We start from the raw sequence: 26,822 nt of genomic DNA on the forward strand, positions 1-26,822 counted from the left end.
AGGGCCCAGGAGTCCCGTCACCTCAGATGCCCTCTGAGCTGACCTGAGTGGAGACCGTGGTCAGCCCCGAGGGCCCCCTGACCTGTTGTTCAGGCCGGTGGTTCCTTTACCAAAGGTGCACTTCATGAGCGAGTCCAGTGCCGTGTGGCCCACATCGCAGAAGATGTCAAAGCTCTTTTGCTCACGAGCCTTTTTCTCCCACTTGTCCTAGAGCCCAGAGATGGAAGGTGATGTGGGGGAGGGAGCCCGCCAGGCTGGGTGTCCCACCCTGCCTGCAGGACCCACCACTGTCCTCCCCACACACACTCCGGGTCCCTGGCCTGGCCTCCATCCTGCTGTTAGGGGTGGGGAGTGGGGGGTGGTTCAGGCTCAGAGGGCAGAACCCACAGGCAGTCTCACCCAGCACACACAGACAGGGCAGCTGTGTATGAGGGAAGAGGAGGGCCAAGAGGTGGTAAGCTCTCCAGCACAGTCTGTGTACGTCAGGCCTGCAGTGATGCCGGGGCGTGGGGAGGGGGTAGTCTCTTGCAAGGAGAAAGGCTAGCCCAGATAACCTCAGGGATTATCTAGCTATAAGGCTCTGAGCCTAATTCTTGACCCCTGACCCCCAGCATCCATTTTAGAGTTACTCTCAACATTATTTCAGGCAGTTGTGCTAGGCTGAGGTTGAGGAGACACTTTTTAGATATGAAAGGTCTTCCTAATATTATCAGATACAGGCAGCCCTCCAGTCTGCTACAGTAGGAGCTTTCCTGGGATCTCGCACAGGCCCTTTGGCACAGGCCCTTTGATGTGGGAAGAGGGACTGGCGGTCTCCTGGTGGAGACAAAAGCCAGGGCTGCCGGGCAGCTTGGGGCCTCAGCATCTCATCAGCACACAGCCGGCAGTAGCTATCAAGCAGAGCAAGGCTCACAAGGCTGCTGCAGGCAGAACAGGGCCTCGGGCCTCAGCAATTCTCCTCACTGCCCTCTCCCAGGAAAAATGAGGGGGCTAGCCCTGCAGCACAGCCTCCAGGAGCCTGGTACAGGGAGCTCACCAGCATGACACGTGTGGACTCGACGAACACAGCCACGTAGGGCTTCAGCACGTCATAGTGGAAGCCAGGTGTGAGCAGCTTGCGATGCTGGAACCACTTAGGCCCATGGAGAACCAGCAAGCCTTTCCCTGGGGAAGGCATGGGAGAGGGACGGCTGGTCAGTTCACACATTCCTGCCCCACCCCTGGCAACCCGGGATCAAGCACACACCACCTCACCTAACCCCACTCCCATCCTCCTGATCAGCCTGGCATCCAAACCCAGGTCTGCCTCTCAGTCACCCAGCCTCGCAGCCTGTGGTGACACCAGCCTGGGTCCTGTCTTTCCACACTCCTTTCCACAGGCCCTTGCCCCAGCCAGCACCACCAATAAAATCTCCTCAGATCACCTGTAGTGGCACCTCCTCCAGGAAGCTGTTCCTCACACTAAAACATTGCCCAGAGCCTTTGCCCTGCCTGCCCAGGGAAGAGGACACCCCAGCAGGACAAGTTGCCTGAGCTCCACCTCCCAGGCAGCCCAGAGTTCTGCCTCCTCCACTATTTCCTACTGAGAAGCTGAGCTTAGGGTGGCAACTTGGGGCCAGGTGGTCTGGTGGATGGAGTAACCATAAGAGTGGATACTGGGCAAGGAGGGATCAGGCAGGGAAGGCTCCTGGTCACCCAGCACCAAGGACAGGGAGGGCAAGTGCCTACTCACCAATCCACTGGAGGAAGAAGTCATACACATCTGGGGCCTTAGGGTCTATAAGAGAAAGAGAAGCTTGGTCAAATGGGGACTGGGGGATTCCTGGAGGATTTGTGGTGATGAACAGGGTGAGGACCTCACCTGCCCAGACTTAGGGTGCAGGCCCAGGACCCGCCCCCCCCAACATGACATCCTGAGCCCTCTGCTCTCAGGAAGCTCCAACTTCTCCCAGGAGTCCTCACCTCCTCGACTGTATACAGCTTTGACATAGTCAGGATCATAGATGTTCAGGAAGCCAAGAAATTGTCCAACCCAGAGTTGGTGGGCGTAAGGGAACTGGTGAGTCCAGGACACCACCTTGTCCAAACTCCCAGTCTTCTGGATCTGAAATAGCAACAGAAGGCCAGGCCACTCAGGAACACAGCGTCACCAGCCAGGCCAGCAGAGAAGAGAGGAGGCTGCCTGGGAAGATGTAGGGAGCACCCCTTCCTCCTCCTGCAGCCCTTCCCTCCCAGCCAGTCACAGTTCTACACATCTCTGGGCTCAGTCCTCTCTTCAGCCCCAGAGCCGCTGCTCTAAGTCCAAGCCAAGCTTTATTGCCCCTGGGTGAGCACATCAACCCAAAACTGGCCAACTTACTGCCATCTAGTACCTGCCACCAACCTGTCTCCACTGCAGCCAAAAAGAGGTTTAGAGCATCAAAGTTTTCATTAGAAAGAGAATTCCAGCTTGTTCAATACACCTCAAAATCACCTCAATTTCACCCCTAAATCATGGGGCACTTTTTTTTAAATTGAGGACATACTATGTGCAGAGCACTGTCTAGATGTCTCAAGGGAATGAGATAAACATAGTCCTTCCCATTCACTCTAGGGGAGGAAGAGTGATAATAAACAAGTAAACAACAAAGTAAAATGACTGCAGACAGTAGTAAGTACTAACAAGGAAATAAGCACAGCCCTGGGAGAGAGACTTAACAGGGAGATCCTGCTGAGATAGAGTGACCCAGGATGGACTCTTGTTGGAGAGGACATTCAAGGTCAAACTGAAGGATGATATTGGAGCTGACCACTTGAAGAGTAAGGGAATAACGCTCTAAGGCAGAGGGAGCAGCAAGCAGCAAGTTGTGTCCAACTCTTTGTGACCCCATGGACCATATCCCACCAGGCTACTCTGTCCATGGGATTTTCCAGGCAAGAATACTGGAGTGGGTTGCCATTTTCTTCTCCAGGGGATCTTCCTGACCCAGGGATCAAACCCAAGTCTCCCGCATTGTAGGCAGACGCTTTACCGTCTGAGCCACCAGGGAAGTAAGAGGAGCCTAAGTACAGAGATCTGAGGTTGCTTCCCAAGAACTCACAGCAATCTTTGGAGTCTGACAGACCTGGGTTTGAATATTGATTTCCCCTATTTTTCAGATGTGTGAACTCGGGCAAGTCGCTGTGACAATAATGAACACACAAGGCAGGCATGTCATTAGTTGAGGTCTTGTGGATCCTCGGCAAGGGAAGCCCTCGACTGACTAGAAGTTTCTTCTCCTTCAAACCTTCCCTCCCATTCCCAATATCGTCCTCCAAGCCTCATCCCTGCATCTCCTGCACACGTCCTCCTCCGCAATGCCCCTAAATTGCACTAAAGAGTGTGGTCTGAACATGCCTGAGATACTTCAAACTGACAGTAAAGCATTCACCGAACCTTGTCTCCTGTTATAAGGTAAACTGACCCTTGTGTTATACTCTCCAACCCATTCCCCTGGAGACTTGACAACTATAGAACGTCAACTGTGTTGCTAGGCAACATAGCTATGGCCAAATGAACCCTGGGAGGTAAATAACATCTGGACTGGGAAGAACCATGAACACCTGATAACAGCACCATGCTTTGGGCTTCTCTGAGTGTGGTGACTCTTGTAATGTGCATGATTTTGCAGGACCCTTGGGACTGCTAGTGGACACAGGGATTCAGTGGGACTTGGAGATTCAAAAACAAACTTGACCCACATCCAGGATGGGGAGCTTATCTCCCTGACTTTGGCCGGCCCCTGAGGAGCAGACAGTGGCTGATGGGTTGTGAGGAATGCCTGACGCCACCTTGCTGGCTGGCTGCCCATATCCTTGGAGATGGATGCTAACTGTGCCTCTAGTAGCCTTGTGAGTCTGAGTGCTTGAAACTAAGTCGACCTCTTAGGGTGTGGCATCATCTCTGCACATTTGTTATATACCATTCCTCGCTCTTCGTATACCCTCTACCCAAGAAAGCCCGTTGATGTTCTGTCTGTACCTTGGCATCCAGCCTGAATGACCTCTCCAGGCACCTCCCTAACCTTCCACCAGCTGACATCTCTGCCTCCTCTGGACCTCTCCAGCCCTACCAGAGCCTTACCCATATTCTGCCTTGTGCTATAATTGCTTTTATCTAAGACCCCCCAAAATTAATAAAACTAACATTTGACATTCATTGAGCATTTGATGTGTTCAGATACTGAGCTAATACTGCATGTAAATTCTTTTATTTAACTCTCAGAAAATTCTATAAGATAGGCACCATCATAATCCCTACTTCAGAGTTGAGGACAAGTCAACTATGAGAAGCTTAGTCACACAGCTGGTTAGCGATAGACCTGGGATTCACACCCAGGACCCCTGACCTGATCCCACCTGTGGGCCGTGAGTTTCCCAGGAGCACAGATCATGTGTGGGGCATCCCCAGGTCACTATGGAGCTCAGCAGGGGGCCTGGATACAGAGTGTGTGCCGGATGAACAGAATGAAAAAGGAGGTGACAAAGAAGACTAGAAAGGAGGGAGAAAGGATACAAAGCATCTGGCTAGTCTAAACATTGGCCAGAGATAGGCCGTCTCATGAAGAACCAGTCCAAGTCTCACTCAATCTGGGGAGTCAATGAAGAAAGGCCACCATCAGCACTTCCTGTGTGGAAAACAGCACTGCAGATTTCTTTTTGTTTTCCCAGATGACCCTAGCCTGCCTGCTCTGGCTAAAGTTCAGATTCACTGCTCATTTCCACATTCTTTCTCACGACACAGGGGATGGGAGGGGACAGATATTATTTTGTATCTCCCGTAAGTCAGGTGCTACAGGAGTGAATTCATAGATCACTTCAGGTACCTAATACAGAAAAATTATTCCCATCTTACAGATGAGAAAACTGAGGCTCAGAGGTGTGAACTGACTTGCACTTTGCTTGTAGATTAGTAGTGCTCTAACTCGGGTTAGAGCCCCACGTTCTCTTCCCCATACTGAAACCTGTCAGGATTGCTGTGTTCAGCTGTATAAACAGTACACTGCACAGTCCTAGGGCATGCCGTTCATGACAAGGCCTATGCAAGGATTAGCCCAGCTTTTCCTCCTTGTAAAGTTTCTTTTCGTAGTCCTCACCCACTCAATTAATCCATGTTGTATCTTCCAGGAAACAACCCTGAAGAAGAACACAGGACATTTGAAAATTTAGCCCCAGGAATCCTTGTCTAGACCAAGCCACTTCTCCCAAAGGGGGACTGGGCTTGGCTACTTTGGCCTCCAGCCAATCATCTGTGGTTTTTCTAGGGTTCCTCTCCTTCCAGGCCCTCTGTAGGGTCCAGTGTAATCTCCCCATAGAGCCTTTCCCCCTCTGCCTCTGAACTCATTATTCTGAGTTCAACCCAGGGGTATTGTAAGAATTTCACTGCCCTTGTGAACACAGTGTCCAAAAGGTTACAGGTGAGCAACATAATCTCTGCCGATCAGTAAAAGGGAACCTTCCTTCTGGTGTCCCTGACCTCTTTCTTGTTTCCTTCTTGTGTGGTATCTCTTCCTCCTGTATCCCGCTTATTTTTCCATCTGTGCTCCTGGGTTTTCCTTGCTGACTTTTTGATCACCATGATTGTGCCCTTTCTCTCCATCCCTCTCAAGTTCAATTGACAGGGGACAAGGAGAGGCTTAAATTACAAAGCCAGACTCACAGAATCTCAGGGTTGGAAGGAACCCTTGGCTGATCTGGTTCATCTGTCTCTCGTTTTTCTACTCGTTAGCTGTGAGCGTCCCCCTGGCCCACAGCATCCCCACCCAGGACGGGAGATTTGACCTCATGCTGACACATAGCACATGCACAGCACATACACAGCCTGAGCAAGCCCTGCCTCCCCATGCCCAGATTTTTTCTGCATGCCCCTGATCATCCCAGGAGCCTGGCAGGAGTGAGGATAGCTCTTGGTACCTGGCCCCACTAGTGGAGCGGCAGCCCCATCGAAAGGGCTGGGGCATCCTCTCTCGAGGGGTCATGGCTGCCTGGCTAGCTTCTCTGGGTTACATAACTGCACATCTCAGACCAGTCCTCAGATGACCCAAGCTGGGATGCCTACAGGCCTCCGAGGTCTAGGCCAGCTTATTTTTCTCCAAAAGGAAGGAAGCAGGAAAAGAGCAAGTCGTGGAGATAATTCACTGACCCTGGCTCCAGAGCCACACGCCACTCGTCCTCACATTTGCACCCATTGTAGACACCACCAGGAATAAACAGGAGGGAATGGGAAGAGCAAGCTGGGCACCGCTCTCTTCTCTGCCTCCTCAGAACTGGAGGAAATTTTGCTATGAGGAGTAGATCTGAGAGAGATCTCAACATTGCCAAACCACAGTCCTTCTTTATAGGTGGGAATGGTACAATCCAAAGACAAAGAGAACCATTCCACAGGAGCTGGGTCGACTGGGATTCAGACAGAGGCACTTTCGGCTGCCCCTCCTGTTAATGAGCCTGCCCAAGTCATCAGTCAGTTGAGCCAAATCTCAGAGGGCGAGTGTTCAAGAAACCCACTTAGCCAGTCTGCAGCAGCCACTGCTCTCCCACAGGGAACAAACAAATCTGTTCACAAAATGGGGTAGCAGTTCAGAAAAACAAATTGTTAAGGAGGGGAGGGGATGGGCTTTTCTCTTCCTCAGCCTGCAGGGCTCCCTTGAGGCAGGTCATGCTGATCTCCGGTTCCCAGGACCCAGAGCTGCCTGGCCCAGCTCCTTCACCATGTGGGAACTTCTGCCCCCAGAGCTCAAACATCTCAAGCAACCAAGAACTTATTGCTTTTCAAAATGTAGTAGTCCCAACCATCTTTGGATCATCTTAATTCTTACTACCCTGGCAGTCCAGCACTTAAGACTCCCCGCTCCCAGTGCAGAGGGCACGGGTTCAATTCCTGGCCAGGGATCTAGGATCCCCCATGCCACACAGTATGGCAAAAAAAAAAAGATTAAAAATTTAAATAAAATAAAAATTAAAAATGACTCCTTAGTCACCGAACTAAAAGCTGCCAGATTGTGGCCTTCCCCTTGAGTTTGCAGTCTGCTCTCTGGGGCTACACAGGCTTCTACTGTCCCTTGGGAGTTGGGGGCCAGATCCTCCTGGGTCTGCTGTCCTCCAATATGGACATTCCTAAATGTCCTTGGGTGCTATAGTCTTCCCCACTCCATTGGCCCTGCCCTGCTCCCCACACACACCAGATTGATGAGAACTGGGCATGTTTGTGAGCCCCAGGCAGTGTCAAGGACAGCAAGTCTGTATAGTCAAAGCCAGAGGGGTTGGGAGTGCCTGCCAAGAAGAAGCAACAAAAATTAAGACGAGGCAGCATCCCTGAAAAAAATATGAAAGTCAGTGAGAAAAAAAAGACTCAATTTACATAAACTCTTTGGAGATTCAGCTATGAGGATGAGCAGGGAGCCATGGGGAGCTTGGAGAAAGGGATCTCTGCGTGATGCTCCAAGGAGCAGAGGAATGGTTTCCCCCCAACTCTAGAAATGAGTAAGTGACTTTATTCTCCATCTTCCCTTTCAGAGACAAGTATACTACTGCACATGTATCTGTGAATATATGTGAATGCACAACACATGGAAGCAACCCCTGGCTCAACAGAAGGAGCTTGGGAGGCTTTGGATGAGGTTGACACAGGTCTCCTTGACTCTTCTAGCACCACATATTGGCTGGCAAGTATGGAGAGCCTTGCTCAGTGGCACACAACTCTCAAGTCTAGAGTCCCAAAGCCTGCGTATTCTCTGCCTCCAACACCTGTCCCTGTCTTCAGCACCAAAGATGAACTCTAGCACCAGAAATAACCAGGTTGAAGCAGAGCACAGGATGCAATCCAACACCTAAGAAGACAGAAGGGCAGAGATCCAAGAGGCACCCAAGAGTCCAGGGGAGTGCAAACATTGGTCCTCACCCTATGCGAGTGGCTTTGCTGCCCAGAGTTGGGTCCCCCAGGGATATACTCACATATTCAACAAATGGACATGGAGCACCCACTCTCAACGCCAGGCATGGTGCTAGTTCCTGGGGACACAGTGTGAACAGGACAAAGCCCTGCCCTCCCCAAACTTACTTGCCAAGTGGGGAGAAAGGAAATCAACAAGAATCAAATACATCAGGCATACAATTTCATGTAGTGGCAACTCTTGGAAGAAAAATGAAGCAAAAAAGAGGGCAGAGGTGCTATTGTAGACAGGGGATTAAAGGATCAAGGAAGCCCTCTCTTAGGTGACATTTAAGCAGAGATTGGCAGAAATACCTTCTAGAAAGCCTCATATTATTGGCCACAATCTGTCCCTCAAAAAATTCTTTTTCTTCAACTATCCCTCCACCCCTCTGCTCCTTGCTCCTGGTAATGCAGTCTTGCTCTGCTTCACAGAGAAAAGTAGAAGCTATCATAAAAGAGATCACTTAAAGCCAGCTACCAGTCCTGAAGAACCACTGCCTGCTCCCAGCCTTCCCTCCTATTCCAGTAGAGGAGGTATCCAGGGCTTGTCCAAGGCCACCCCCTTTAGATTTCAACCCTCCCCTCGGGTACCTCACCCATCAGTCTCCCCTCTCTTGCCTAACACAGACCCCACCCTCTCTACCAGCTCCTTGCCATTTGGCATTTAAAACATATTCAAGTCTCTCGCCCTTGAAAAACCAAACAAAGCCGCCTTTGGTTCTGCTTCCTCCTCCAGCTAACATCTCATTGCCCTCCTCCCTTCATAACCCAATTTCTCAAACGAGCTGCCTCCCGGGCTTCCACTTGCTCCTGCCTCGGCCTCCACCTCTCCAGCAGCAATGGGACATGGTCAGCTACCCCCTCTCTCTTGAGCTCTCTCCTGGTTGTCCTCCTACCTCTCCTGATGCCCCATCTCAGCAGCTCCTCACCTATCATTTGTTAATCAAAGACTGAGGCTCCCCCAAATCCAGCCTCTGGTCTGCCCCCATACTTCACCTTCTCCCTAAAGGCTCTCACCTACTCCCATTGCTTCCTTTGCCATCTACCTGGCTGGTTCCTAAATAGACCTCTTATCCCAGCTTACCTTTCTCCTGAGCTCCAGAAACATGACCAGTCACCCCCTGGACGTTTCTGCATAACATCCTCCAGGCCCCTCAAACTCAGCATTTCCAAATGTGAACACAGCATGTTTGCCCCCCAAATCTGCCCTTCCTCCTGTACCTAGGGATGGAAACACCATCCATGCTGATACCAACCAGAAACAAGGGTTAGTTAATACTGAGGGAGACGCCCTGCGGAGGCTGCCCCTCTTCCCTGCAGATCCACCAAGAGACTTTTACATTGGAATCAGCTAACCACAATTCAGAGAACCAAATGTAGCTATTCTGGGGTTGGGGGCTGGTGTGGGGAGAAGGGAGGTCCTGCCATGAAACACCGCAAATCCAGAACCTAAGGTTTCCATACCCAGACACTGACAGATGCTGCCAACCCCTGAGCCCCCGCTTTCTGGGTCTCAGATCCTCACATTTCTACACGTAGACAGACACAGAAATTGATTCCTCCAGGTTACATAACAGTCTTGTGGCTTAGCGGTTCTTTCTCTCTTTAGGCGACTTTGCCAAATTCCGCTCTGAGTCAACTGTGTTGATGCCACAGTCTAACAAAGCTCCCAGAGCAATCCTATGTCCCCCTTCTCCTGGTACATGAAGGGAGTCTCCCTGACACATCTCATATCTGGCCACGGTGAAGGTGCCAATGCCTCCCCTCCCCTCACGCCCACAACACCAAGACAGCCTGCTCTGTCTCTCACTTCCCTCATCCAGCTGGCTCACACCATCAACATTGCCTCAGCCTCCACCTGGCTCTCCCTGCCCCCTATTTAGTCTCTGCCAATCTAGTCTTCATCCTGAAGCTCAAGTTTATCTTTCTACCACACAAATCTGAGCTCTTCACTCCCTTGCATGAATCCACTCCCTGCTTCCCTGTTGTGCTCACAATAAAGCCTTTTGAGCTGGCCTGTGAGGTCCCATGTGATCTGTCTCCAACCCCACTCCAGTTTTATTTTCTCCTCTTTGCCCTCGCTCTCACCCCTCCAGAAGCACAGAACTACCTACACAGGCACATACAAGACCTTGAGAAACAAACATCTGTTGAACAAATTAATTTCTTAAACACACAGTGCTCTTTCTGGCCTCTCCCTTTGGTATCATCATAGGTATCATCTTCCTGTCTTCCTTCCGCACTTTCATGGGCTGCTACGTCCAGATTCTTCTCCGACTCAGCACAGCGACACCTCCCTGGGCCCTAGGATCTGGAACACTGTGCTGTGTTATCTCTCTCTCTCGAAGACCAGGTTCCCCTAGGGCCTGGATCTAGTCTTGTTTCTTCCTCCTCTGGCCTCAACATAGGGCCAGACCCAGAGTAGCTGGTCAGATAATGCTAGCTGCTTGGGAACAAAGGGACCTTATCTGGCTCCCAAAGACTGGGTTGATTTAGGAGGAAGGAAGAGGATGAAGAAAGCAAGTGCTTCCTTGTGTTTTGCAGCAAGAGTCTGCCTACGATGACTGACACATGATGTCTATCTGCCCAGCAGTTTGCAGTGTATCTATACTTTATCTCTGTTGATCCTCTTCCAGCCCAGCAAGATAAAAAGGCTTTTCCCAATGTGGAGAAAAGGGAATGGAAGCATTGAGAGGAAGCATGGTGAAGGCCCACGATCAATGTCTACTGAGTGAAAATAAGCCACATTCCCAGGCCAGCGCTCTTCACTAACCAACACATGGTCAAGGGAACCATCCCAGCAATGAGCAGGACCAGGGAAGAGGGGTTTTACAGTCTCAGGAGATCACCTATCCTGGGCTTGGAGTTGGCATTCTCCTTTCTCTCCTTCCAATACAGATTACAGCCTCAGGCCCCTCCCAGGGGCCCCAACTTCCAGTCAACAATATGGCTGAGCACCTATTATGTGCTGGGTCCTCTCCGGGCCTGAGTGGAATGAGGTAGCCCCTGAAAGAATCCCCCCGCCTCAAGGTGACACATTCTAAGAACTGAGCGGACCAAGAGGGGAGAAGTGAATCCTGATGGACATCCCTTCCCGGCCCCTGGGGTCCTTCCTTTTACCACCAGTCCTCCTCCTTCCTTTCCTACTTCCATCACCACGGGGCCTGAGAATCAAACATGCAGTTACTCTGTACAGACTGATCATGTCCTGTATGAAAAGGTACAAGTCCATACAGCGGAGAGCAGAGGTGTCAAGCCCTGGAGGAATGCAGGGGTGTTGGGCCTGCCATGGTTCCCCAGGGAACATTTGTTGTGTCTGAGAGAAACCACCCCTCCAGGCCTTGCCCACCCTTCCTGGAGCCAAGGCCCTTCAGATACTTGTGTGAGAGCCAAGAAGCCAAAACTAAGCTGTGTTCCAGGTCCTTAATACATTCTCAAGGTGAGGGCAGGAGCATCCAGGAGAAGGAGGGCAGACAGCACTGATATGGGGGTCGTGGAGCAAGGTCTCTGTCCTAGGAAAGCCCACAGGCTGATGGCAAATCCAGCTTTGATGAAGGCAAGGAGAAGAGGAGGAGACATGAGAGGAAAGGGATTGAAGGCTTCCCTAAATGCCTCTTTTTCCCACATTAGGGTCCTACCTCAACCTTCCCAGGAAGAGAACATCTCTGTACTTAATACAGCCCCCCAGATAACTCCTGGCCTCTCCACTTGTCTTCTCCATCATTGTCTCCTCCGTCAATATCCTGCCCTACTCTCCTATGCTCACTGTCTTTCATCCAGTGATACTTACTCTGGGGAGGCTTGTGCTGTACCCTGAGGGGACAGGGAAGAATCAGACCAGATCTCCATGGTCAAATGGGGATGATGAACAAGCAAACAGAAGATGACAACCGTCCAGGACAAGCGCTGAGATACCAAACCCGGGGCTGATGCAAAACACTGGCGAGGCACCCCAGCCCCTAGTAGCCTGGTGGCAGCGAAGGCTCTGGTGTCTGTTTTCTCCCTAGAGAGTAAGCTCTTTGAGAGCAGAGCCTGGGTCTGATTCATCTTCCAGAACTTTCTGTCCTTTTCTGGGTGTGTCTAGGATGCAGTTATGTTACTAGGCCATCCTAAGAAGACAGTTATTTGTAGAGACTTATTCTTGCCTGGGCTTCCCTGCTGGTTCAGCAGTAAAGAAACTGCCTGCCAGTGCAGGAGATGCAGGTTCGATCCCTGGATTGGAAAGGTCCCCTGGAGGAGGGCATGGCAACCCACTCCAGCATTCTTACCTGCAGAATCCCATGGACAGAGGAGCCTGGCAGGCTACAGTCCATAAGGTCACAAAGAGTCAGGCACAACTGAGCGACTGATCACATTCTTGATCCCACCCAGAGGTAAAGCTTATCCTGAGTGTCAATCATGAAGGAAAGGCAATTCCCTGGACTCCTTCTGGGAAAAGTTTACTCAGGACATAGTAGAAGTCTATATTCCTCCCTCAAAACCTTAACCTCTGGCAGCTATACCTCCTTTCCCAAGCCTGGATGCAGATCAAAACACTCGGGGGCGTTTTTTAACTCAGACCCCTAGCTCCAAAATGTTAGAGTCTTCAGGGCTCAGGGGCCAAGGAATCTGCTTCTCCCAGCTGATTCCAATGCAGCTGTCCCTTTCTGTTTGTTCAGAAACCTCTCCTCTAGATCCTCATGGAGGTAGGAACTAAGAGCTCTTCCTGACAATGGGTGCTAAGGGTCCCCACTGCCCTGAGATAACTGGGAGGATGAGTCAGGATCTGAACCCAGGAAGATGCCTAGCCCCTCATCCAGTCCATAGGCAAGGCAAGGAGAACTCCACCTCTGGGGGCACCAATTTTTTAAATGGTTCAGGAGGTCTCTCAGGTGAGAGCACTTGTCCCTGCCTTCACTTCCATTTTCTACCCTAAAAGGAAATATCTACAGTGCACAGAACAAGAGGATACGGGTTAAGCTCCAAATGAGATTGCCTAGTTGGGTCGGACTATCCAGGGAATTTTTTTCCCCAGGTTATCTCCGAGTCCTTAGCAGAGCTCTGTCTGAACCTTGGGCCTCAGAATGATGGGGAGAAGTCTGTGGCCCTTCTGGGTCCCAGCTTTTAAATGCCCCCCCATCCCCCACTCCCACCCGAGGCCAGCATGGAAAGTGAGAGTGAGGGGGAGACCCAGTGTGAAAATGAATGGGAATCATGGCTCACAGAACCCCACTCCTCTGCCCAAGCATAGGGTCTCCTTCCATGGCCCCCAGCAAGTTAGGCTGGACTCCCAGAGGGAAAGGAGGCTGATTTCTTTCTCTATCTTCCACCCAGTCACTTACCTCGAGGGCATGCCCAAAGAGCCAGTGGGTGGGGGGCCCTGAGAATCTGTCCATAGCCCTGGCTAGCATCTGCCTCCGCAGCAGCAGGCGAGTGAGCTTAAGGAAGACTAAGACCGAGACCAATCCAAAAGCCCACAGGCTCAGGTGGGAGAGACTCAGGGAGAGCAAAACAGGCACCATGGCTGGAGTTGCAGTCACCCAGGTTTCTGCCTGCCTCCTACTGCCCTCAAGTTCCCTTATACTATGAGCCCAGGCACCCTGCCAGCTCCCACTCCAGCCACGCCCTGCAGTCAGTGACAGCCCAGGCTGGGCTGAGCTCCACGGGGCAGAGACAACAGTCCCCAAATTCACAGATGACAGAAGAGACAGCCTGGCTGATTTCTACCAAAACTCAAATGAAGAAACTAGATAGTGGGCTTCAAAGAAACAAGGCAATGGGTTCCTTAGAGGAAGAAACAGAAGGCAGTTCTTGGTATGATCACTGGCGTGATAGTGACTACCTTTTCATGTGAGCTACCTTGGATGCTTCAGGTACTTTCCACACATGATCTCATTTAACCCAAACAAGGTCAGAAAAGTTTGTACACACAAGTTTGTATTATGATCTTGGAAGTGGAGTTAGCCTTTCTCTGACCCAGCCTCTCCCTTCTAGGGCTTGAACCTTGCTCCTGGAGATGACTCAATGAAACAAAAAAAAAAAGGACTTAAAGCATCATGAGTCTGGTTTAAATGCAAGCTCTCCCAGCAGTCCATGTTCAAAGGGAACAATGGAAGCTCTCTTGCAAGAAAGCACAGGCAAGCTGAGCCTCAGTTTCATTATCTGGAAAATGAGTTTAAAAAGCAAGTACTGATGACCTTCTTGTCTGAGTTAAATGAGATAGTGTGTAACATTCAAGGTAACTTGTGTGAAAAGGTGGTAATTATTTTACCAATGGCTACACAACTCGTCACACACCCTGCTGTTCACACGGTAGCTGAAATCTGGCAACCATCCTCACTTCTAGCACCAGAGAGAGGTCACCACATTGCCAGAATCAGAGATTCGTCAGCATTCAATTCCTAGGCCCTGATCCTACCAGCTACCCCTTGCACTACCTTGGCAGTGTGATTCTTGAAACCAAAATGTACCTTCCTGGAGCTCTCACTGGCTATACCCTCAAGGACCCAGTAGAAAATGTCAACTGCAAAGAAAAACTTAGAGATAACCTCCAATCCAGTAGTTACCTAGGTTAAGGAGATGGAGACATTGAGCCTCTGCCTTTATCCAAATGCTTTCCAAAAGCTCTTCTCCTCCAGAAAGCCTTCCTCCACACCCTTCCTCCATTTCAGAAACACAAACTAGAGCCAGTCTTCTAACCATCTGCGACTCTTCTTGGATTTGTTCACATTTTGCCTGGCAGCAATTGACTTATCTAGAATGCTTGTCTTGGCCTCAAACCTCCCCATTCTGCTGCGTCAGAGACTGAGCTGGTCTTTTCCTTTGTTTGCATGGCTGAGCCAGGACAGACAGGATACAAGCATTCAGTGAAACCTGTGACCAGGTGGGTGAGTGAAAGAATGGACACCCTGGAGGGTTCTGCAGGCCCTGGGTTTTACTGGAGTTAGGAGAATATTGCAACATGCACCCACTGCACTGCCCCAGCACTCAGCACAGCAGACACTTAATAAATAATTGTTTGTTGAATGGATTTTGAAGGGATTAGCTATTACAGTGGAAGATAGGGGGAAGAGAAAGTGAGAAAAGGTTGATTGACCAATGCAAAATATACTGGAACTGCCGTACTGGTACCTCTCTGGACAGTGAATTTGGCCCCTCTTGTGACTGGGTCCCAGGGATCGCTGCCTAGTGAGGAGCCCACAGCTCATGACTGTCCTCAACCTGACGCTTACTATGCTTGCTTCAATTTCCTAGGGATGTCAGACATATAGAGTGAATGGTAAGTGTGAATTCTTGATAGAAGTGAGGAGGGATTAGATTACATCCAAGGAAAGAAAAGTTGTGTCTAGAACAATAGTCCTCCATCCCGTTTCACACTGGAACCACCTAGAGAGTTTCAGAAGCATCTGATGTCCTCGATGCATCCCCACCTCTGAGCTCACCCACATCTGTCTTCTGCTCACATGGCCTTCTTCATGGGGTTGTGGTGAGGATCCTGAGAGCATGACAATGGCCTGTGCTCATTGCTGGTTTTCTCTGCTACACTCAGAGCCCGAAGTGAGTTGGGGGAGGCAGGGGGGATGGCTCCTCAACCTGGCATCTGGGACTCCCAGATCCGTGTGGTCAGCCCAGCTCCTTCCACTTGTGCTGTGTTTCCTCATGAGCAACCCAACCAGCTCTGGCCAAGTATCTTGGTCCTGAAAGTGTGAGATATAGGGGAGGCAAGTGTGAAGCGTGTGGATAGGGAGGGCAAGAGGAATGTGACTGGGTTGAGCTGGATCAAAGTTGGTTATTCTGCAGGATCTGTCCAGAGGGAGGTGGGGTTCTTCCAAGGTGTTCTGATCCACCCTAAGATGGCTTTATCACAAGGACAGATAAGGATGCAGCATAAGAATCCCTGATCTTCCAAGGATGCCAGACCCCAGGCCTTTCACCTGGAACAGTATGGTAATTTAGGTTCTGGGTAAAACAGAGAGCTGTGTAGTGTTCTGAAACAAATGAGTAAAAGATGCCTCAATCCTGGGAAGGATGGATACAGTCTTGGCAAATAAGAGGAGAAAGAGAGGTGGGGGAGCAGAACAGATAAAACCCAGCAGACCCAAGTTACACACAGCAAATGAACATGTTGGTGCCTGAGAAGATAAACATCAAAGAGATTGGCAAAAAAGAGGAGCCAAGAATGGTGCCAATTTTTTCCAATCAGTCATCAAACTGATTCATATGTTTACTGACAAGTATGTTTTGAGTAACTTCTATGGGCAGATATTTCACTAGGTACTCAAATGATAAACAAGACAGACAAGGAGCTCACATTCTAACATTGTTCTGCCAAAAAAAAAAAAAAAAGACTTTTCTCAGTATTCCCAAGAGCTTGGGTCCAGAACTCAATTCCCCTGTCTACCAGGTGACCCTGTTCCTGGGAAGATGGCTTCTAGGAATCCCAGTAGACTGAAGATTCTTGAGAGAGAGTCAGGAAATATGAGTTCTGGTTTTAATTCTGTCTGTGGGACACTGAGTGACCTCAAATGAAACCCCACTGCGCTTGGTGCCTCCGTTGCCCCTGTCAGTGCATCGATGGTGTCTGGGGGTTCATGGGGCTGTGGTGAAGATCCTGAGATAATGGCAATGCTTGGTGCTCTCCAGAGGACAAGTGATGGTACCTCTGCTCCAGCAGTTTTTATAAGCCATCTCACTGCCTCTCTGCCTGCCTTTATGCTCTGGCCATTTCTACAGCAGCCAGTTGCACACATATGTAACCTGTTGGCACCTCACCTCTTTCTCATATCTCTCATTTTCTGTTCCTGCATCTGCCAAGTGAGACACCTGGTGGGGGTCTGTGCAGTCATGCCATCACAGGTGCACACACCTGTTTGGACCAGACAGTTAACACTACTTCTGATTTTCTGTGTGCCTGTAGCTTAGTTGTTGTTTGTGTTCTTGTGTGTATCATTTTGAGGTGAGCCACTTGTGGTCCATTCTCTTTTGGGAGCCAGGCCACTCTGGAGCCTCCGTCTGGGAATGAAAGTGGAAATTCTGAACTATGCCTCATCTGATCCTCTGTTTTGGGACCTTATGTTTGGTATGTGTGTGTGTTTGTACTTGCACTGACCAGTTGAGACATCTTTGGTGAATAAGGGGCTCGTGAGTGATGAAGCCAGAGTATCTTCTCCATTGCATTGATTTTGCCTTTGGAGAAAGATTGGTTGGGAATTTTTTCCCTTTTGAACTAGCCTTGGTCATTCATTCAGCTTCATCTCCAATGGGGCATTGGTTGGGGTTCTTCTCCTTTGGACTGATGAGGTACTGGTTGGGAATCTTCCTTTGGGGGGCTAGGAAACTGTGACCCCAAGAGACAAATTTGGATTGCCATTTACTTGATATTTGATAACAGTGGCTGTGAATAATTGTGAGTGATCAGAACTCTGTTCCCTCTTATAGTCCCCTGGGGTGTCTTTGCAAAACTAGGAGCTCTTTATGGGCTTCCCAGGTGGTTCAGATGGTAATCTGCCTGCCAATACAGGGAACCGGGGTTTGATCTCTGGGTCAGGAAGATCCTCTGGAGAAGGAAATGGCAGGCAACCCAGTATTCTTGCCTGGAGAATTCCATGGACAGAGGAGCCTGGCGGGATACTGTCCAGGGGGTCACAAAGAGTCGGACACGACTGAGCAACTAACACACACACACAGGAGCTCTTTAGCTCTTTAGCTAAACAAAAGAAAATGTCTCAATACTCCCCAAGATCTGGAGAGCAAAGATCCCTAACAGCTTGATCTTCAATCAAAGTGGGTCTTTTGTAATTGCTTTTATCTTGAGGGGGTGTGTGTCTGTGACTGAGTGTCTAGGTAGCTGAGTCCAAATCCCTTTTTCTCCTCCTGGCAGAAAGGTATGTGAATGTGAGCAGATGATGTGTATTACTGTATATTACTGTTATTTGTTTGTTTGATCTGAATTGAGTATTTGGGAACTGGAAAAAATTGACTTTGAGCATTTATAAATTAAAAATAAAAGAAGCTACACAAAATGAGTTTCAAGTTCACATGAACAGGGATATACTCTAAGGTAATATCTGATATTAAAGTTTGTTGATCTTGTTACAGCAGGCAGTTAGGTAGCTAGGAGGACAGGGCCCAGGTGGCAGGAAATCACCCATCTTGTAAACAAACATGGGGGGTGGAACATGAGCAGACAAAGGAAGGAACCTGCAGACTGACAGGAAACCACATCTTTTGGGTGATAAGTGTCTTGGAAGCAGACAGAGAGAGGTGGGGAAAGGCAGGACTCTCCTGCTTCCCAATGTAACCTGTTGCTCACTAAGCTCTCATTACAGTAAAATTAGCCTTGCAGATAAGAAGTACCCATCAGGCACCAATGCCATGACTCTTCTGATCTAAGCTAAATAAGTACAAAAATCCCTCCTCCCCTCGGAGAAACGGAGTTGGAATGAAAATCAGGGAATACGACCCCCAAGTTCCTCCTTCCCCAGTGAATATTCCACCCCTTCATTTGTATGCCCCTCACAACTGGTTTACAAAGAAACTCAGTGCAGCAGCTCCTCACCTTTCTAACTGCTTTCCCCCTGAGGGAGTATTCTTGCTTGAAGTCACTTTCCTTTCTTTAACCTCCTTGCTTGTCTCCCAATTCTTTTGAGGTGAAGAAAGAACCTTAAATTCACCTGGAACAATCTAATTAATATAGATCTGTTTTTAGAGCCATCAACAGTGAGTATAATACTTTTACTGCACCAAGGTTTTGTTGTTGTTGTTGTTGTTGTTCAGTTGCTCAGTCCAACTCTTTGCGACCCCATTGACTTCAGCACATCTGGCTTCCCTGTGCTTCACTATCTCCTGCAATGTGCTCAAACTCATGCCCATTGAGTCAGTGATGCCATCCAACCATCTCATCCTCTGTCGCCTGCTTCTCCTCCTGCCCTCAATCTTTCCTAGCATCAGGGTCTTTTCCAATGAGAAAAGAGATGGGAATACCAGACCACCTTACCTGCATTCTGAGAAACTTGTATTCAGGTCAACAAGCAACAGTTAGAACCAGACATGAAACAACGGACAGCTTCCAAATTGGGAAAGGAGTATGTCAAGGCTGTATATTGTCACCCTGCTTATTTAACTTATATGCAGAGTACATCATGCGAAATGCTGGGCTGGAGTTTCAGCATCAGTCCCTCCAATGAATATTCAGGGTTGATTTCCTTTAGGGTGGACTGATTTGATCTCCTTGCAGTCCAAGGGACTCTAAAGAGTCTTCTCCAGCACCGCAGTTCAAAGGCATCAATTCTTTGGCACTCAGCCTTCTTTATGGCCCAACTCTCACATCCATACATGACTACTGGAAAAACCATAGCTTTAACTATGCGGATGTTTGTGGACAAAGGGATGTCTCTGCTTTGTAATATGCTATTTGGGTTTGTCACAGCTCTTCTTCCAAGGAGCGTCTTTTAATTTCATGGCTGCAGTCACCGTCTGCAGTGATTTTGGAGCCTAAGAAAATAAAGTCTGTCATTGTTTCCATTTTCTCCCCATCAATTTGCCATGAAGTGATGGGACCAGATGCCATCTTAGTTTTCTGAATGTTGAACTTTAAGCCATCCTTTTCACTCTCTTCTTTCAACTTCATCAAGAGGCTCTTTAATTCCTCTTCACTTTCTCCCATTAGGGTAGTATCATCTGCATATCTGAGGTTATTGATATTTCTCCTGGCAATCTTGATTCCAGCTTGCACTTCGACCAGCCCAGCATTTCGCATGACGTACTCTGCATATAAGTTAAATAAGCAGGGTGACAATATACAGCCCTGACATACTCCTTTCCCAATTTGGAAACTGTCCGTTGTTTCATGTCTGGTTCTAACTGTTGCTTATTGACCTGAATACAAGTTTCTCAGAATGCAGGTAAGGTGGTCTGGTATTCCCATCTCTTTAAGAATTTTCCTGTTTATTGTGATCCACACAGTCAACGGCTTTGGTGTAGTCAATGAAGTAGATGATTTTTTTTTTTAATTCCCTTGCTTTTTTATGATCCAGTGGATGTTGGCAATTTGATCTGTGGTTCCTCTGCCTTTTCTAAATCTAGCTTGTACATCCAGTCACAGGACTGGAACAGTTCAGTTTTCATTCCAATCCCAAAGAAGGACAATGCCAAAGAATATTCAAATTACCACACGATTGAGGTTATTTCACATGCTAGCAAGGTAATGCTCAAAATCCTTAAGCTAGGCTTCACTAGTACGTGAACTGAGAACTTCCAGATGTACAAGCACCTAAGTTTAACAGAAGTTAAATGAAATCTTATTATATCTGTTGTAAATTTGCCAGAAAGAAAAATAACTTGGTATGAAACATTTATGAGTGAATTAAATACAAATGACATAAGAGTTTTTCAGTAAACTACAAGAATAGTTGCATTCTGAAAATTCTCTAAAACAGTCTCCCCAAATTTTGGTAACAATTACTTGCCTCTTGGTAAGATGCAAGAAATTATGATGTTTAAGACTCAGGGATTCTAATTTAAATATGCAATGAGTGCTACTAAAAATAATAAAACATTTCAGTATACAGTAGGAAAGTAAGATACATGTTTTGAGTAAAAAAGGATTTTTATGCATGGTTGGGCTGAGATTAGGTTAAACTTATTTGGGTAAATGGATTTTGTTATTAAAAGTAGACTGGTGCGGGACTAGATTTAGTTCCTCTCTGCTAAGAGAACAAGTTTACTTAGAATGCTGCTTTTGATAACAGATTGTATAAACTTGTCTTTAAGTGATCTGTATTTGTTTTTAAACAGTCACAGTGACCTACGACTATCTGACCAAATATTTTCTTAACTTTTTGATATTTTTTATGAACTTCCTATTAAATTCTTATTAAAATTCTTTTGACTTCAGCTAGCTTGAGGATGCTTCAGAGGGTGCCTGAGACAGCGCAGAAAAAATTTAATTTAATTTAAAAATACATATATACATATAAAACTGACTAGAATTGGTTGACATGTTAAATTACACAGAAATCAGTGAATGATCAGCCTCCTTAGATTATACTGTATGAATAAATATTATTAATATATACATTCTAGAAACTACACAACGTTTCTGAAATTTGGACATGCCCTGTTTTAATGTGTCGGGAGCCACATTAGGCATTACTGACAAAATGGAGGCACGGCCCCAACCCCCTCTCCTCATCCCGCAGGCACAGTCCTGGGATGAAGGAGTTAGGTCTTGTGATTCTGACTTGTCCTTTCCTTCCTTTGGTTGAGTTGGCTGAAAAGTATGTTAAGGCGCTTATTGTTCTTGCATGAGAAAGCACAAGGCCTTCTGCAGTTGCCCATGAAATAATGCATAAAGTTACATTTGTTCAAGGATCTTTACAAAGAATGTTCCAGGATGAGCACATAGGCCACAGCCTGAGGCCATGGGAAACATTGTTATCTGAAACCTGCTTGTAAGGGAAATGTTTATGGCAAAACAAATTTGCGGAGTTTAGGGGTTAGGAATAATTAAGAATAGTTAGAAGCTAAAGTTTAAGGTATGTTGTAGTGTTGGCATATTTTACTATAGCTTATAGAAACTAGGAATTTTAGGGATACTAATAGCTAACAGACTTTTTAGAAGATGATGAGCTTGAGTTACTAGGGGATAGCAGGATTTAGAGAGATAAGAAATAAACTGAGGAATGTGGTATACAGCCCAGAGACAAACTTGAGTTACAATGTTATCACAAGGACACTTAAGAGGGAACTCTGAAGTACAACAATGATTTATGGAGACAGTAAATCTGGGTGAGGGGAAACTAAAGATGTCATACCTCTGACCTAGTGCTTTTGTAAAAGTATAAAAGAAAACCTGATGCTTAAAATAAACACGCAGCCCAGTACTTTGAGCGAGAGGCTGCATCATTCTCTTCGCCAACCCCGTTCATCCCTTCAGGTGCTTCCCTGGCTGCCAGAGCTGGACTCCAGCAATAATGTTTTAATTTTAGTTGTTATTGTACAGTGTTGTATGTCACAACAACTTGGATAAGCTTGTCAAGACACATTGTAATTAGATCTTTAACCACACCTTTTTAAGACCTTTATCATTCACAAACAGATAAATTGACAATTTGCAAAACTGCCACATCTTCAAAAAGAGTCATAAAAAGGACATTTTGACAAAAAACAGGTTTCTGATGACTTTTAAATCATACTGCTAAACTAAGTAAGATATTTTAAAAGTCTAATGGAAACTCTGATTGCATAAAACTGTTAGTAAAAAGAATTACTTATTCAGAACTGAGTCAACTGATGAATACGGTTATAATTTTTTGGTTTTGCCTGAAATATTACTGGCTTTTAATCTGTGGTTTTCCAGATGTAAGGAAATCTTTCCCCCTAGTTAGGACATAGTCAGAAAGTTAAAATTAATAGATGAGGATGGGAACTGGAGCTAAAAGCCTAAGTCCAATTACAAATTAGAAAACAACAAGGTTAAAGGAGTTCATCAAATTCAAATAATTGTAGATAAAAAAGAGAACTGTGCTATTTACTAAAGATTCTAATATTCCCTGTCTCAGGCTGATCAACTCTGTTCCACAATCACCCTTCATCTTCCCCATTTGGCAGGAAGTAGACAAGGGTAGCATAGAAGGAAATGGCAACCCACTCCAGTACTCTTGCCTGGAAAATCCCATGGATGGAGGAGCCTGGTAGGCTACAGTCCATGGGGTCGCTAAGAGTTGGACACGTCCGAGTGACTTCACTTTCACTTTTCCCTTTCATGCACTGGAGAAGGCAATGGCAACCCACTCCAGTATTCTTGCCTGGAGAATCCCAGGGATGGCGGACCCTGATGGGCTGCCGTCTATGGGGTCACACAGAGTCGGACACGACTGAAGCGACTTAGCAGCAGCAGCAGCAGCAGCAGCATTTAATTGCTTTTAAAGGAGAAAGAGGCATCTGAAACAAATATGGAAAATATTCACATCTGTTAGATCTGGGAGGTAGATTTATAGGCTTCTGTTACAATATTTTTATATTTTCAGTGTGTCTGGAATCTTGTCTCATAATGTAAAAGTTAAATTTGAAACATCACCTTGGTACAGGCAATGTGTACCCTAGCTCCATGGTGGGAATTAGAGTTGCGTGGGGAGCAGCCTCAGATGGGACCTGATTCTGTGACAGGTGTCAGCAGCAGCCATGGCAGTGCAGTGAGGAGGTGGTAGCTATGATGCTCTGAACTTCTGGTGGTAGCTATGATGTCCTCCTGACTTCAAGGAGACAGATACAAACCAGAAGTAGTCTTTGGACCCCAGCAAACTCCTGGGGATTTCCTGAGATGGTTATAGCAGCAGGAACATCAGGGAGAAGCAAAAGGCATTCTCAGAGACTGGGGAGATGGGCAATCCAGCCATTTCACTGGAATATTAAAAAGGAATAAAAAGAAAGTAGTCCACTTCCATGCTTTTTGAATGGAATGTGATAGAAGATTCCATTCTCTCTTTGGGGCCACAGGCTAAGAAGTACTTTCTCTTACTGAGATGACCCAGAGAGTCCTGGAAGTAGAGCCCAGAGTCCTGGTTCCCAGCTGACCTAGCTTCCAACTGCCAGCTAAGCAAATGCCCAGCATCCCACAGCCCCCAGCATCATAGAAGTTTCCAATTTGGCAGTGAGGTGGGATTGTTGCCTAGAGTTACCAGGTACAGTGTTGAGAAATGAAAACCATTCCCTCTGCCATGAAGCCTCTAAAATTCCTTGAGAATCTGAGATACTTCCCTCAAATTTGTTCTGTCCCCAGGAAAACACAAGTGAACATCCCCATCCTAACTCCCAGCTTGTTGGTCCTTGGTCAATTTATCAGTCTCCTGTCATCAGAAATACAGACTTCAGAGCTGGGAACTTTAGCAATAAGTCTTTCAGTTTCTAGATAAGTTCTGAACAAGAGAGGAACTTGGCCAGCAAGTCACTGAAAGACCTGGGAGGAGAACTTCCATTTGTGTGATCTCCAATACGGAAAGTCTCTGGCAGAGCTGGAGGCCCCAAGGGTCAATGCCCAGGAAAGAGAGGAGAGAAGTTGGAGCCAGTCAGGAATGGAGTCCAGAGTCAGGACACAGTGCATTGGGCTGAGTTCCTGGCAGCTGAGAGTAGCCAAAGGGTCTTGATCTCTGTGGCCCAGAGGGCAAGGGTCCTAGGGACAAACTCCAGGACCTTCTCTAAATCTCTAATCTGCCCAGAAGGTGCAACCTGAGGCCAAAGAGGAAAAGCAAGCATCCAGTTTCTGCAAAGCAATGTGGAGGCAAGAATAGTGGGGGGTGGGGAGGAGGTGGTGCCAGCACAGGGTCTGAACCAAGAAGAGTTCACATGGCCAACTCCACAGGCCGATATGAGGCTGAGTCACAGCAGAGTGTCTAGCAGGGATGGCCACCGTGGCTGGTCACTCCTTGGCTTTATCTTTTTCTGCAGCACTATCTTGTTGCCTTGATGTGATCACAGAGGTGCTGCCTGTATTAATCACGGTTCTCCAGACAGAACTCTTCTATGGTTTCTTTCCATTGCCCTTAAGCTAAAAGATAAAGTCTGGAATGCAGCCCTCATGGAACTGCCAACCCGGCTCCTATACTTGCAACTGAGCGTCATCCTCTGTCCACGCCCTCTTCCCCTGCAACTGTCACCTATCTTCCTCCCGGTCTGCCAGGGCACTCTGTTTCGTCTTGCCTTCAGACATTCCCTCAACCGGGAATCCTCTTTCCCTTCTCTTTGCTAAGATGAATAACAAGGGGGAATTGAGATGGCTAGGAGAAATATCTATAACCTCAGATATGCAGATGATACTGCTCTAATGACAGAAAATGAAGAGGAACTAAAGAGCTTCCTGATGAAGGTGAAAGGGGAGAGTGAAAAATCTGGCTTAAAACTCAACATTCAAAATGCTAATATCATGCCATCTGGTCCCATCACTTCCTGGCAAATAGAAGGGGGGAAAGTGGAAGCAATGACAGATTTTATTTTCTTGGGCTCCAAACTCACTGTGGATGGTGACTGCAGCCATGAAATTAAAAGACGCTTGTTCCTTGGAAGAAAAGCTATAACAAAGCTAGACAGCATATTCAAAAGCAAAGACATCACTTTGCCAACAAAGATTTCTATAGTCAAAGCTATGGTTTTTGCAGTAGTCATGTACAGATGTGAGAGTTGGACCATAAAGACGGCTGAGCACCAAAGAATTGATGCTTTTGAATTGTGGTGGTGGAGAAGACTCTTCAGAGTCCCTTGTACTGCAAGAAAATCAAACCAGTCAATCCTGAAAGAAATCAACCCTGAGGATTCACTGGAAGGACGGATGCTGAAATTGAAGCTCCAATATTTTGGCCACCTGATGCGAAAAGCCAACTCATTTGAAAAGACCCTGATGCTGGGAAATATTGAAGGCAAAAGGAGAAGAAGGGTGAAGATGAGATCATTAGATAGCATCACTGACTCAATGGACATGAGTCTCAGCAAAGTCTAGGAGACAGTGAAGGACAGGGGAGCCTAGAGTGCTGCAGTCCATGAGGTCACAAAGAATCACGACTTAGCAACTGAAAAACAATAACAAATCAGACACAATGGGGCAAAAACTCTTCAACATGTAGCACTGCCTGGAGACAGGAAAAGGGCAAGAGAACAAGAACTCAGTTATAAAACTCTTACCATGCCAGATCCATTACACAATCAGCCTGCCAGGCAGGTACCTCTGAGCCATGAGTGGTGACCTCTTCATCACTGGAAGTGGGCAAGCAAGGCTGAGGTTTAGTGGGTAGGGAAGAGAAAGAAGAATAGTGCCTTCAGAAACTCCTTTCCCTCTAATTCATAAAACAGGGCTCCACTTCACCAAAAGAGGCAGGGTGGTGGACCTATCTCTAGCAAGAACTACCAAGGATCGCTGTGACAGGGCAGTCAAGGGATCAAGTTACCAAATTACCTGGCTTAGGTTTCAGTAATACTGTGGGTCCTGCACCTGCCCTGCAGTAGCTAAGGCAATTACACAATGCTTGGGTTTAGGACAGCTTCCAAAACATGCTAAGTACACTTGTCTCCAGCCCTGCCCTTCAGAACAGCTCCCTTTTCTGAGATCAGTAAACACTGCCTGGCCTTCATCTCTGCTGATATGAACTGAACAGGTTTAAAAAAAGTATGGTGCTCAGAGAAAGGTCCTGTGGATGGAGCAGCGAAGGAAGGGGTGTGGGGTGTTGATGATCCGTCAGGGGATTCATGGTTGTTTACTTGCTAAGTCATGTTCAACTCTTTGTGACCTCATGGACTGTAGCCTGCCAGGCTCCTCTGTCCATGGGATTTCCCAGGAAAGAATACTGGAGTAGATTGCCATTTCTTTCTCCAGGGGATCTTTCCAGCCCGGGGATCAAACCTGAATCTCCTTCATTGACAGGCAGATTCTTTACTGTGAGCCATCAGGGAAGCCCTAAGATAAGATACCTGAGAATTGTTTAATGCTGAAGGGAAGACATGGAGAGAACACAGTTGAGAATGCAGGACAGAGTGGGGGAGTAAGAGGCAGATCCAGGTCCCAAGCAGGCAGGAGACAGAACCATGGGGCAGGAGAGACAGCACCCAGGGGACAAAGGAGCATGAGAACAGCGTGGTGGGGTGAAGGTGGGGTTTTGAGGGAACCTAGAAGGACACGGGATCCTTCACAGCGCCAGAGGAGATGGTTTCAGGCAGAAGGGAGGCTGCCCTGAGTAAGAAGGATGAGTAGGAGATGATGGCCAGCCAGAGAAGCTCGGAAACAGTTACAGAGAAAGGACAGAGGCAGAGCATGAGCTGGGGCCCAGCGAGCTGAGGGGAGCTGAAGGAGAAGAGGCCCTGCCTTGTGCAGAGTGGGCAGAGCCTGTGAGGATGGTGCTCTGACCAGGGA

The 26,822-nt window shown here is 47.7% G+C and overlaps 1 protein-coding gene across 10 annotated transcripts in view; it reads right to left on the bottom strand.

Annotated features, from left to right (window-relative positions):
* The window catches only part of CYP4B1 (cytochrome P450 family 4 subfamily B member 1), a 31,909-nt gene extending 5,757 nt beyond the window's left edge, over positions 1-26,152 (bottom strand). For 2 of the 10 annotated variants that reach the window (XR_014053244.1, XM_081488486.1), the window contains exons 1-5: positions 13,270-13,481; positions 1,963-2,104; positions 1,733-1,777; positions 1,037-1,164; positions 83-207 (exon numbers count right to left, since the gene is read on the bottom strand). Coding sequence is in view for 9 of the 10 variants with exons in the window: in XM_081488486.1 (XP_081344612.1) it covers positions 83-207; positions 1,037-1,164; positions 1,733-1,777; positions 1,963-2,104; positions 13,270-13,449 (620 nt within the window). In the remaining variant the exon portion in view is untranslated. Of the gene's footprint in view, positions 1-82; positions 208-1,036; positions 1,165-1,732; positions 1,778-1,962; positions 2,105-3,376; positions 3,492-9,032; positions 9,308-13,269; positions 13,482-15,357; positions 15,625-22,734; positions 22,871-25,600 lie in introns of those variants that run through there. The other 8 variants (XM_081488488.1, XM_081488494.1, XM_081488491.1 and 5 more) reach the window with 8 other exon arrangements.
* Positions 26,153-26,822: the final 670 nt, after the last annotated feature.

This window comes from Giraffa tippelskirchi, chromosome 5, assembly GCF_054371585.1.
Source record: "Giraffa tippelskirchi isolate mGirTip1 chromosome 5, T2T-mGirTip1v1.2.pri, whole genome shotgun sequence".
Taxonomy (NCBI): Eukaryota; Metazoa; Chordata; class Mammalia; order Artiodactyla; family Giraffidae; genus Giraffa; species Giraffa tippelskirchi.